At 40.5% G+C, this 13,644-nt stretch overlaps 1 protein-coding gene across 1 annotated transcript in view; it reads right to left on the bottom strand.

Moving 5' to 3' along the window:
* Positions 1–9,878: 9,878 nt before the first annotated feature.
* Positions 9,879–13,644, bottom strand: part of ITGA8 (integrin subunit alpha 8) — a 171,610-nt gene continuing 167,844 nt past the window's right edge. Inside the window, exon 30 of the mRNA XM_087823674.1 lies at positions 9,879–12,752. Coding sequence (XP_087679800.1) covers positions 12,666–12,752 — 87 coding nt within the window. The 3' untranslated portion in view covers positions 9,879–12,665. The remainder of the gene's footprint in view (positions 12,753–13,644) is intronic.

Raw genomic sequence — 13,644 nt, 5'->3', positions numbered from 1 at the left:
AGGGAAGTGAGCGAAATGGAGATAGCAGCTGTGGACAATACTTTTGAGAGGTTATGTAATGAGGGAAAGTCATAGAATAAGATATGGTTCCTGAGAGAGTATTTCTCTGTAAGTGGGAGAAGTTTATGTGCAGCTTTCAAGATTCAAAGAGCCTTTTCCCTCTCTGTTTTGGAGGGAATGCCTCAGGAATTGCCACCTTTGAATTTATTAACAAATCCACTTATGAGGTGCCAGTTGGAACCTAACTTATTTGTAGGTAAAAGAGCTTCAGTAAATGATCTCTCTCATCAAAACTAAAGGAGAATTTCAAACATTTTGGCAGTTTTTTGTTTCCTAAGCAACTTATGGCAGCAAATTTGCATAGTAGGTCATGTTTTAGCTTAGATAAAAATAATGTTTTATCTAAGATGGAAACTTTCCCATTTCAAAGTGATTTTATGTGCCAGAATTATTCTTTATTATTAATCAAATAGTGCAGGTAGACAGATAACAGAAGAAGAGAAGAGATAAAAAATTCTCAGATGATTCCAACGAAGGCCAGATGCTGGGGGGACATTCTTGCTGGCAACACTCAAGGCCATTAGTCACCATCCCTCAAGGACTTCAGCTTGGATTACCAGATTGGCAGTCCAAAGTAAGTAAAGTAAGAGCAGCACAGGCATCAAAAAGGAGCCAATAAATAAAGATCTTAAGTTTTTTAAGCATTTCAAAAAGGCACTCCACAAAATCTTAATAATAGTGTTCAATGATTAACTGCAGTACAAGAGTTAGAGTTTCTCCAAGATCTCCCAATTTTAGTTAATAGTATCTTCCTAGCCAATAAATTTTGGGCAAAATGTGGTTTAAGAGCATGAATAAACTTAAATTTCCCCTCTAAAAACAACTGTATTGTTTCTCTTCAAATAAAACCCACACCATTCAAAAACCCATGCATTTCCAAGCTCAAGCAAAATGGTTGCATGAGGGAAGCTGCCCCATTACATCGCCCCAGCTGCTTCTTCAGTCGTAGAGCTTAACTCTCTCCAGATGTAACCCCTCACTCCTTCTCCCTCCTCATAAATTTTGTCTTGAGTAAAACACAACTAAAATAGATTTTTTTTCCCCTCATGTGAACTCAAAAGCAGGAGACACGGCATTGCAACTTTAGTGATCAATTCCTGGTAGCGTGTGGTTGGTCTCCTGCCCCTTGGGTAGGCATATAAGGGTAACAGCAATATAAAGGAACAAAGAATACTTAAAGTTAGGTCAATAGGACTAGATTTAAAAAATACAACTTGTATCACAGGAAAATCTTGGTTCTAAACGAAAAAGGACAATTTATTTGCAACAGCTCACAGGCAATTAGTATTAAGGATAGAGAGAAAGGGTGTGTGTGTGAGAGAGAGAGGCCAAGGTTAAGCAGCTAAGGCAATAATTTATGCATGATATTTATGATAATAAGATGACCTCAAGAAACAGAAGCCTTGGTGGGACATAACTGGTTGTGAGGAAAGAGAGGAACTCACAATGACAAAAAGACTTGGGCTCTGGTCAAATACAGAATATGGGAGGAAATGATGATGAGGTTATGAGCTCTTTCCTCTGATAATCAATGTCTTGATGAGTAGAAGGGCTGTGACTACTGTGAGGTGACAAGACTGTGATGGGTGGTGTCCAGGGCATGACTCCCAAGGAGTCACCAATGAATTAGACTTGACTTCTCAAAACTTCAGATTACAAATTACCAATCACAAAATGGACTCTAATTTTTACACTGAAAGCTATTTGTGGGCATGATCCAAATAGCTGGAACCTATATTCGAACTTAGGGTGAGGAGTCCAATAGCATACCTGTGTGTGATAAAGAGAGGTTATTTTAATTAATCTACACATGCTTATACTTAGCTGGAAGAGGTAAAAACAAAATGTTGTGTGTCTGTGAATGGTATATGTCTTATAAGTATATACATTTACTTGACTGGAGAAGTGTCTGAAATTTGAAGGAGGCGTTTTAATCATTCATGAGCAATGTCAGCCCTGTAGTAATATCGTGATTATAGTAACAGTTCTCAAAGTAAGGCTCCTTTGAAGATGATAACACTTCAAAGGATGTGAAGGTTGGCTAATACACTAGTTACCTCATTTATAGCCCCATTCATATATGCCTATTACACTTTTCCATACAAACTTTTAAAATGCTCAGTGTACATATAATGTACATCTATTATCACAGATATAATACTTCATAATACTTAAATCATGATGTGTAATTTAAGAGGTATTTTCTTTTTTTTTGCTTGAGAACCCTCCTCTAGTGTATATTAGGGAGAATTATCCTTGTGATTATCTCAAGATCTGGCATTTGACTGGGTAGGGGATGGGGAGAGTAGAAGGTGAGGGAGGAAGATCTTCCCTGCTCCCTGGACACCATGGTCCCCTCCTACCACTGGGAACTTCTAGCCATGGCCCCTCAATGGGATGCTGCTCCCTCCATACAAGCTATAGTGGAGGCCAGATTAAGGGCATGTCATACTTCCCTTTCTTTGTTTGCCCTGCAACTTTGTCATCCAAAGCAACTGCATAGCTTAGTAGTTGAGAGTGGACTCTGGATTCAGGTGCCTGCAAGCTTGTCATGCCCTCAGACAAGCTACTTATATTATCACATATATTATTTGTCTTGAGTCTACATGTTGGTAGGTGGTCAGCTCATCTACACTGGTGTTGGGCCCTCCACGTGTCTCTCATCTGCCTCCTCGGACAAGGAGCTTAACCCTGGCCTGTCCTTCCATGGTAACAGCAGACTTAGTGGGAAGTAAGCTTTGTTAGGCATGTGCTTCTTCAAGCCTCTGCTAACATCCCATTGTCCGCAGTGGGTTACATGGCCGGACTCAGAATCAAGGGTAGGGAAGGGTAGGTGGCCTTTTGATGGGAGGAACAACAAAGCCACATGGCAAAGGGCATGCATAGATACAAGGAAGAATGAAGAACTAGGGCCATTAATGCAGTCTACTGTTGACAGGCAGGTCAAATTGTGCCGAATGGGATCACTGAAGCCTTGCAACAGAGGAAAAGAAGTTACACACTTCATGCTAAACATTATTTTCTGGTTGTCCATGGGAAAGGTACCCGTGAAATTAAGGTCCTCACAGAGATTCCTTCCTTGCTCTCCTGTCATCAGTTCTGTCACTATACAACGCTTCTCTCTTCTAATCTGTGTGCTGCAAATCTCAGCCTCATGGAAACTTCCTGTTCTCAGTCACCAGACCGCTCCTCAGACCCATCCTTCTCAGCACTTCTTGTCTGAGCATTTAGGGTAGAGAGATGTTCCTTAGGATGCTCAGGAACTTCTGACTCCACCTGCAGCTCCCTTTGCGGTTTCTCCTACATGCATTGCAGACCCTCCTCTCTCTCTACCTCTCTCTCTCTCCCCCCCTCCCCCTGTCCCCTCCCCCTCCTCCCTACACACATGCACACACACACACACACACCCCTTCCAACTCCTAAGGATAAATATTAATTCTTGAAGACAGTGTGATCCAAACACTTAAAGAGAAAGTAAAACATCTTCTGTATTTCCCTCCCTTCTTACCCAACCCAGATGAAATGCCACCTGCCTGCCCCACAAAAGCATCACATCACAGCAGGCAAAGCAAGGTCATTACCTTTCCTTGACCCAGAGTTCAAGCTAATAAGGACCACGGTCTTCCCCCGTCTCGGTCCAACAGGGGAGTGAATTAGGAGGGATTCATTCTTCCAGTTGTACAGATAATATCTTGATTAAAAAATAATGTATAGCATTTCAGTGTCACAGAAACTGAGTTGCATATGAACAGACACTGATGTTAATACAGTCAGCAGACCTCCTAAGTCGAGGACTAAATGGGAATTCTATTTGTCAGGGGTTAATTCCTTATTAACTCTGGTTTCCAAAATATGAAAACAAAATATCAATCTCCTAACCAATAAGATCAGTTCACAGCAATGGTTTGAGGCCTTGGGAGGATATTATATGAGGTTGCTGTTTCCTAAAATGAAATTGAAAAAGTCTAGATTTTTTTTGATCTGACAAATTAAGTTTCTTCTGCTATTTAGGCTTCTGGCCAGCAGCTTTTTGGTGCAAGAAAAACTATTTAAAATACACTGTTCTTGAACTCTGAAATCCCCATGGCTTTGGGAGTCAGCTTTGATCTTGGCAGATGACCTAAAGAATGAGCTTCTCTACTCATATATTGTGAAAATTAAAATAGTGTCTATCTAACTTCCTTAGGTGTTGCGGGATGTTGAGAATCTTTCATCGTGTGTGTGAATCTAAATAGAGTTGGGAAAGTAAAAGAAGACAAAGTTCCAGTTCCCAGCACTGTCAATAAATAAAGGACCCCACTTTGTATTTTAGTACCTAGAAGCTCTTTTAATTTTTATTGTCTTGTTCTGAGAGGATTTAAAAAGGATCACCAAGGTCATGAAAATCCATTCTAATCCCACTTTCTTGAATGTCTGCCTCTCTACGTTGAGCATGGAATGTAGTAGATACTCTCAGTTTGTTGAAAATGGCAGGTTAGGTAACACTGACCCTTGGAGTTAGGTAGACCTGGGTCTGAATCTCAGTTCTGCCACCAACTATGGTGTAAACTGTCAAGCTACTTTCTCTAGACCTCAATTCATGCATAAAACAGGGATAATCCTAGAATCTGCTTCATGTGGTGGTTGTGAGGAGTCAATGAAAAATGCATGTAAAGCATTAACAAGGGGTTTGACATGGAGTGAATGCTTAATGCATTTCAATTTTTATTGTTATTATGACATTATTTCATCCTCAACTCCTTCCTACTCTGCTTTCTCATAATGGTCCTTCAGATACTAATGATTACCTACTATTTCCCCCAGGACATTCTCTTCTCAAGGTTAAAATGACCTCTGGTTTCTTAAGCATTCCTTACATGCTTGAGGCTTTTCCTAGTCTAGTTGCTTTTCTCTCCATAATGAAATACACCCAATGCAGCTGATGCCTGGAGCTTGTTGGCTTGGACAGACTCCTGAAGCTGAGTGTAGGGTGACACACCACTGGCCAAAGGGAAACACTCAGTAATACCCTCCCCCTGGCATGGAAGCCACCTCTACCTACATGTAAATGGATGGAAATTTCCCAGTAAGGACTGGGAAAAACCATGGGGGGAAGAGCAGAAAAGTGAAGCGAAAAAAAGGTTTACTTAGTATGCTGTAACTCTGGCCTGTTGGCCAACCTGTAAGACCAGATTGATTTTTGAGTGTGTGTGTAAACTCCCTCCTACTACCTAGCATGTGGCCAGTGCCACACACAACATGTACAAGTACATGCTATTTATCTTTGTCTTTCTTGGTTCCATCACCCATATGATAGCTGTTTTTCCCAGCTCTGGGTCATTGTGTTTTTTTGTCATTTTTTTAACCCACACCTGAGGTCACGCTTTTATTGATTTTAAAGAGAGTGGAAGGGAGAGGGAGAGGGAGGGGGGAGGGAGAGGGGGAGGGGGAGGGGGGAGAGAGAGAGAAACATCAATTGGTTGCCTCCTGTACACTCCTGATCGGGGACTGATCCAGAAACCTGGGTATGTGCCCTGACCGGGAACGGAATTGGCAACCTTTCAGGGCACGGGACAGCGCTCAACCAACTGAACCACACCAGCCAGGGCTGGGTCATTGCAGATTTAAGCAACGCCTTTCCTTTGTTGAACAGTGGGGCTGGGGATCAAGCCCCATAGGCCAAAGATAAGGACTTTCCCTCAGCTTCTCAGTGACCAGCACCCTTCAGTTTCCAATCAGTGAGGAATCTGCTCTGTTACATCACAAAACTGGCATTTATTCATATTGTCCATGAGAATGAGATTATTATTTCAAGGGAAAAGAAGAGAATGAGAACATGAATGGTGGTGGCAGGAAATTTCAGAGCAGAGAAGATGAGTAAATGTACAAATAATGCAATTGCCTTAATCTTCTAATATGTGCATGAAGGCAATAAATGAGAGAAAACATAAAAATATTTGTAAATCACCCTAGCCAGTTTGGCTCAATGGTTAGAGCATCGGCCCGCAGACCAAAGTGTCCTGGGTTTTCAATTCTGGTCAAGGGCACCTACCTCGGTTGCAGGCTTGATCCCTGGCCCAGTCGGGGTGCGTGCAGGAGGCAACCAATCAATGTGTCTCTCTCACATCGCTGTTTCTCCCCACCCCCACTCTCTGTGAAGCAATTGGGGGAAAAAATATCCTCAGGTGAGGATTAAAAATGAAAAAGAAAAAAGAAATATTTATAACTCTGTTTATATACTGGGCAACACCAGTGTATTACCTGAGTGAGTATAAATAAAAAGACTGATATAAAGGTACCCTTGTTAAACTCTTCATATGTGCTTTGTCATCCTCAGCTCACTTGTCAAACTGTCCTATATGATACATACTTTTGAAGGAGGATACTATGAGTCAAATTGTGTTCTCCCCAAAAGTTATGTTGAATCCTAAACCCCAGTATCTCAGAACGTGACTATAGTTGAGAAAGGTTCTTTACAGAGGTAATCAAGTTAAAACTAAGTCATTAGGGTGGACCCTGATTCCATACATCTGGTGTCCTTATAAAAAGGAAAACATGGCCCTGGCCAGGTGGCTCAGTTGGAACATAATCCTGTACAGCAAAAAGGTTGCAGGTTTGATTCCCGGTCAAGGCACATATCTAGTTGCAGGTTTGGTTGGGGCATGCACGAGGGGCAACTGATCAATGTTTCTCTCTCTCTCCCCCCTTCCTCTCTAAAATCAATAAGAAACATGTCCTCGGGTAAGGATTTTAAAAAGGGGGAAACATGGACACAGATACACACAAAGAGGAGACTATGTGAGACACCCATGTCCTTGACACAGGGAGAACATCATGTCAAGAGGGAGGATTAGAGCGATGCATTCATGAGCTAAGGAACACCTGGGACTACAGAATCTGTGAGAGAGGCAAAGGAACAATTCCTTCCCTAGAACCTTCAAAGGGAGCAAGCCCCTGGTGACGTCTTAATTATAAACTGCTTGCTTCAAGAACTGTGTGACAATGAATGTCTGCTGTTTTAAGCCACCCAATTTGTGGTACTTCCAGCCCTAGGAAACTAAAATAAAAGAGAAATGTGGAACTTTTAAAAATTGAAAGTTCTTATAGAAATAAAATGCTTGTACCCTATGGTCAATTAAGTGAATGAAAGTTGATATCTAAAATTTTAAAACCAGGGAGGCCCACTTTACTGCTTAAAAATAAATCCCACCAAAAGATTGGCTAATTTGCTGATCACTTGGTTGTTTCTGCAACACAATGAACAACCAAAATAAACAACAGCAGAGAGAATTTAAGAACATTCTTACTGTGTCATATCATGGTGCTGATAGAAGTTAAATTCAAGGCTTTTTGTTGTTAAGGGGTTCTAGTATCAGGCTACATTTCCGTGTGGATTTTGGCCAACAATCATAAATAATAGAGAACTTGCTCACAAACAATTCCAAAAGGCAGTGTGTCAGGCAGATGGTATTTTGGGGGTGGGGTGGGGAGAGTCAAACATGGGAAGCAGTGCTGTGCCTTGTGTACGCTGGCCATTCTGAACTCACCATTGACTGAAGCATCACTGGGGAGTTATGGTTTTTACTCAGCTCTCAAGTGAGTCTGAAGTTTTAATGCTTTAAACTTCATGCTAAAGAAATTAACCTTTTAATGTCAGCAGAGTTCTGAAGAGAAAATCTTCTATATGGATTTTGAGGAAAGAACTTTAAGCCCCAGGAAGATAGGTACTGTCTTAACATTCATGGATATCAACAAAAAGTTTTAGTGTTTTGGCTCTTCATGAGGGTGCCAGGATGCTGGGTGCTCTCGAGGGAACCTGTGGGTATGGTGCAAATTTCACAGAGGAAGTGTGCAACTTGTAAGGGAATCCTACTTTGTCACAGAATTCTGCAAGAAGTGATCCTTATCTCATTCGCCCACTCTAGGCACCCAAATCTCAACTCAATGTTTCGAAAGTACCGACACAGCTGCGTGTCTCCATAAAAAAAGGATGGAAGTGACAAAGATAGCAACAGAATTTGCTGAGAGGACTGAGCTCTCACTGCACACATTCAATTACCAAGCACTTTACTACCTTACAAGACATGAAAAGCATCTTTTTTCCCTCACTATGAGCATGTGTAGGATTTAACCAGCGAGACTAGCCCAGTATGGACCTTTCCATATGCTTCAGGGAAGCCTTGCCCCACTCAGACTAGTTTGTACTGGGATGGTGTTTTGATCTTCAGCACCAGTATTACCGAACCTTAGATGTGGTTGCATTTTTTTCATCTGGGACGCACAGGCACCCCTGGACCAAAATGTCATTGAAGGACAGGAGGAGCCTTTGAGTTGGCTTGCTTTTGGCTACAGGGAGAGCACGCAGACACTGGGTTCACCTCGTTGGGATCCACGAATGCTGACCAGAAAAGCGAAAGTATTTAACATCTTATGGAATATTACCAATAAATTGATCTATATTGAATGATTGATAAGTATTAGAACTCAGAATTAAATGTGTACATAAGGTACTAAATTCTAGTGAAATACAAATTTGAAAAAGTAATATCTGAAAACAAGTACCAAAATATTTTAAAACACTAACAGAATTATAAAGGAAATGGTATTTTTAGGTTAATGCAAATTGATCTAGCATTCTCAAGAAACAATATGTTATCCAGAACTACAAAAATCTTTATATGCTTTGACTAAGCACTCTCACCCTTGTGAAGTTTGTTCATTGAAATAAATGAAAAGAAGCCTTATGAAAGCATTCCATTTAATGTTATTCTTAGTATATAAATCTGTGAATATCTATTCTCCATAAGAGGGGGTTAAACAAAGGATGGTCCGCACACTGAAGAGAACATTAGAGAACTATAGTAACATTGTATGAACACTACAAATATGAGGATGTAAAAATGTGTGAACCCTGAGACTTGTAATGGAAGCAAATTACAAATGTTCATGTTCTCTATGATAATTACTGTGCATATATGTCAATTCATTCATTCATTCATTCATTCATTCATTCATTCATTCATTCATTCAGAAATGGTTTTGAGTCCCGACCATATGCCAGATGTTGGTGCTAAACATAGGAGAAAAGATATGGTTCCTGTCCCCATTGAGAGTCAGTTCAGCTGTACTATAGTCATGTAAACAAATGGGAAATAAAATGCCATTGAAGGACAGGAGGAGCTTTTGAATTGGCCAAATATGCAAGGGAGGCTTCATAAAAGATTTACATATAGACAAAATTTGAAAGGCAACATAGAGAATTCAGTTGTATAAGGGTGGGGGTGTTAGAAATGACCTAACAAATTTTTTAACATTTTTATTGAAATTTAATTCATATACCATAAAACTCACCTATTTAAAAAGCATACAGTACAGTGTTTCTTAGTATATTCAGCATTGTGCAAATATTACCATAATCTAAGCTGAGAACATTTTCATTATCCCAAAGGAGTGACGTGTTTTTACTCTTTCAAATTTCTTCCAATGTCATTTTTATAATAAAGAATCAAGGTGTAGCCCGGCCGGGTGTGGCTCATTGGTTGAGCATTGACCTAGGATCCAGGAGATCGTGGTTCGATTCCCGGTCAGGGCACATGCCCGGGTTTCGGGCTTGATCGCCAGTAGGGGGCGTGCAGGAGGCAGCCGATCAATGACTCTCATCATTGATGTTTCTGTCTCTTTCTCCCTCTCCCTTCCTCTCTCTGAAATCTATAAAGATATATATTTTTAAAAATTCTTAAAAAAAAAAAAGAATCAAGGTGTATAGACAAAAACTTTGATGTCTGCCACTGTGGGAAAGCTTTCCTTTGCTTGTGAAACAAACCACAAGTACATCAAAGTGTCTTTCATTTTTTATTTTATTAGTGACAAGGTAAATAGGTACACGATAAATCTTCACAGATATCTACAAGTGTATTTAAATAAAACAGGAAAAAGAAGAGTTGAGTTGAAATAGGATTTCAGTGGCGACTAGTCCATGTTGTGTATTTACTGCATAAAACCCTCCAAGTTTATTAAACTTGATTTGCCCATTTTCCATGTCTTAAAAACCAGCTGCAAGAATTTTCTAAGGGGTATCTAACACATAGAGAGATTCTAAAAGAAGCAGGGCACGTTCTGAGTTGTGAAAGTGATTGGCTCTCCCCTGACGAGAAGCAGATGCGCTCAGTGCTCAGTTACTGCATGTGGAGGGAAGGGAGCTCAGGACCCGAGGCCTGGAAGGGTCCCCTGACCTCAGCGTCCCCTTCCTCCCTTTGTTTCCATGTTCTAAGTGGCCAAGAGGGCCAGTGTGTGCGTGATGGCCTCCATGCAACGCCTGTGGGTAACGGTGCTCACCCCTTTAGAAGGGACTGCTTTTGGCTGCAACTATGCAGAAGGCAGAGTTTGCCTTTGAAGCCCTCATGCCTTGCTCTTTTTTTGGGTCCCAGTTTTCCTGGGACCTTTAGTTTCCCCAGGTGCCTGTATGAGGGGTCTCACAGGGTCCTATACTTATCTGGCCCCAAGAGTTCCAAGTTCCTTCACCAATGTGAGCTTACAAGGCGATGGGTGTGTTTTCTCAGACACCTCTTATGACCAAAAATCTTGAGGTGCTAATTTCTAGTGGCTAAAAAGGAGACAAGAGTTAGGGCATTATTTAGGGGCAAAGAGTCCTGCCTGAGATCCCTTCGATCATGTCCTATAGATGGCCACCTCCCTGTAAAGCCAAGTCTAGCTAGACAACTAACACCGAAGACCAGAGGCTGGTGTGGGGCCCTCAAACAGTTTGAGGCACGTGCGGTTCTCACCCACAGTCAGCCACATACACTGGGAGCCAGACTTCGCTCCTGACACACTGGAAACCGCTACCATGACAGGATTTAATTCATAAGTGGGAAGAATATGAACCGCATCGTGTCTTCTTCCACATGCCTTTCATTTGGTCTCCAAAGAAGTTCTGCAGCTATAGCCAAATGGCTTGTCTCCAGGTTACGGCAGGACAGAAAATTTAGTGTCTGTGAGTTTGCCTCTTCTTTCAAACAAAGTGTGATTATTGAAACTGGGACACAAACTTTCCAATGGCTTTGTAAACTAAGGATTTGGGTCTGCTTGTTCTATCATACTTAGTTTTCAGGATATTAATTTAAAAATAACTAATGCCAGTGTAAACATGCTTTAGATACATAGGTCTATAAAATATTGCACATAAATATAAAATTTGTTCAGCATTTCTTCATAGTAATTTTTCATTATTATAAAAAGGATACAAAGTTGTGCAGACTATATGAATTTGGCTGGTCAATTTTACTTCGAAAATGTTAATATTACACATGATTATGGCTTATTTACAAGTTTGAAACATCAAGTTTTTATGGTGGTTAAATTCAAGATGATAGGAAGATAGCTTAAATAAAGATAATTTTCCAAAGTCATGTACTATAAAGATTATCAGTAAAAATGAGTAGTAAAGTTAGTATAAGCAGTTTTAAATAAAATCCTTGGGAATCCGTTTTCTAGGTTCATCTCAGGTCTGCATAACTTTGCATTTGCTTCCTGTTTATGTTTAACATGTCTTCTCTGTGTACATAATAAATTTGAGGTATAGTAGAGAAAATAGGTATTTAATCTGAAGTTAAATATTGGTGTTGCTTCTTATAGATATTAAAAATGTTTACTCATATTGTTAAATTGCTTTTTTATTAATGGACTCTAGACATTTTAACATAACTTTTAAATACCACACAAGATTGAGAGTACCTTGAAATTTGTGTATGCCTAATTAAGTTAATGGAATAATTTTATTTTTTTTTAAAGGAACCATAAATGCAACCTTTTGCAAAGCTAAATTAAGCAGATGTGAGTCCCTGGAAAATGTGAATACAAGAAATTTCAGGTGGAAGGCAGCAAAGTATTAAGTGAAACTATCTCCAAATACCAATTTGCTTTTCTTAACACTAAGTCCTAAAGAAGCTCTGTTAAATGACTGATCTGCACAAAATGGTAATCTTAGAAGGGATTTAGTGAGTGATTTCGAAAACCAGCTGACCAAATCTTAAATTCCGAATCCTCTACATGACCAAAGTATCAGCCTAGAGAAATGGAAAATAAATAAATAAATTGTTATCCTTGCTTACAAGATTATCTTTGTCGTTTCAAAAGTACTTTCACAGTCCCACAACATCTACTTGTCTCCCTGAGCCGTAACGTCGTTAGAAATATCTCTTTTCCATAGGGAGGTGTCAAATTTTCCTTTGGATACAGTAGTGTTGGAAGGTTTGGTCCTAGTTCACCTTCTAAATTCTATCATAATTCAGGCATTTTGTCTTTGCGACTTAAGTTGGATTTACCTGGAAAGCAGCCTCGGTTCCCACACCCATTTCAAAGTGTCTGCTAAATCCAGAATGACTCAAGCGAAAGAAATCTTGCATGACGGCTGTTTCTAGAGTGTTGAGGATGTTTCCTTTCCCAAAAGGCTCGCTGGGCTCCATGGCAATGTCTCCCAAGTGTGGTGTAGCTGAGGTGATAGCTCCCGGGGCCCTCTCGTTTCTTAGGACACTGGCACGTACAGGAAAACCTTGTTTAACCTTCATGTTCCTTCTTTTCTTTGAACAGGACCAGTGTTGGAGCTTTTGGCCTTTGGTTTTTCCTTTTCATGCACCCGGGGTTTTCTCATCTGTCAGCTGTTCCCTGTCATTCATATCATCTTGGGGGGGTCTGGATCTGTCAAAGAATCCGCACTACCGAAGAGAAACATGGGCTATAAAAGCAAATCAACCTGGAAACTTGTGAAACCCCTCGTGCTAATATTTTGCACTTCATACATTTTCTAAGGATCTTAGAGCTCTGTGGAGCTAATCTTCCTGATTCTCCAAATTAGGGGGTGAAAACAGACTGTTCTTTACCTGCAGAGGGACTCGTTGCACTGGGCAGAGTGTTCAGATCCTTCTTCCTGCCACATCCTGACAGTGGGAGAAGGTCCCTGTTTTATACAAGCCACTTAGGGACCTTGTATCTTTTCCTGGTGTGACAGAGACCTGGCCCAGGGAATTCCTCTGCTTTTCTGCATGTTTTCTGGAGCCAGCAGCAGCGGCACTAACTGCTGACTAAGCAAGGGAGAGTCTCTCCTGAAATACCCTGTAGCTTCCTTGGGATGGATTTCAGGAGGAAGTGAGGGGGTCCTTGGGGATCCCTCTGCCTTTGGTGGGACATATAGCATATGGAGGAAATTAGATTGGTCATTTATTTCAATCCCAGGACATCTTAGGGACTTTGCAAAGATTAACCAGGAACTCAGGGAAGAGGAAATTCTACAATGTTCATCCCCCTAAATTTCTAGGAAAATAAATATTTTCCTAGAAACCCAGAATCTCAATTTTTATTTATTGTTTCTTCATTAGAAGCTCAACTTATTGGGTTTGACTTATAACTATCAAGTCGTCTTTGTTTTGTAGGACTAGCGCAATGTTCTGTTAATTGGCACATATAACATTTATGGAAATACAGTTACTATAAATAACAGAATAACACAGAAGTCTTTTTCTAAGGTGGGTAAGACTATGTGGGCTGAGGATGGCACAAAACAGCTGGTCACCAATTTTTAACTTAAAAGGCAAGGTTTTCCCAGTTTAT

This window comes from Miniopterus natalensis, chromosome 1, assembly GCF_054644295.1.
Source record: "Miniopterus natalensis isolate mMinNat1 chromosome 1, mMinNat1.hap1, whole genome shotgun sequence".
NCBI classification, from domain to species: Eukaryota; Metazoa; Chordata; class Mammalia; order Chiroptera; family Miniopteridae; genus Miniopterus; species Miniopterus natalensis.
This window is presented reverse-complemented; position numbering and strand designations above follow the sequence as displayed.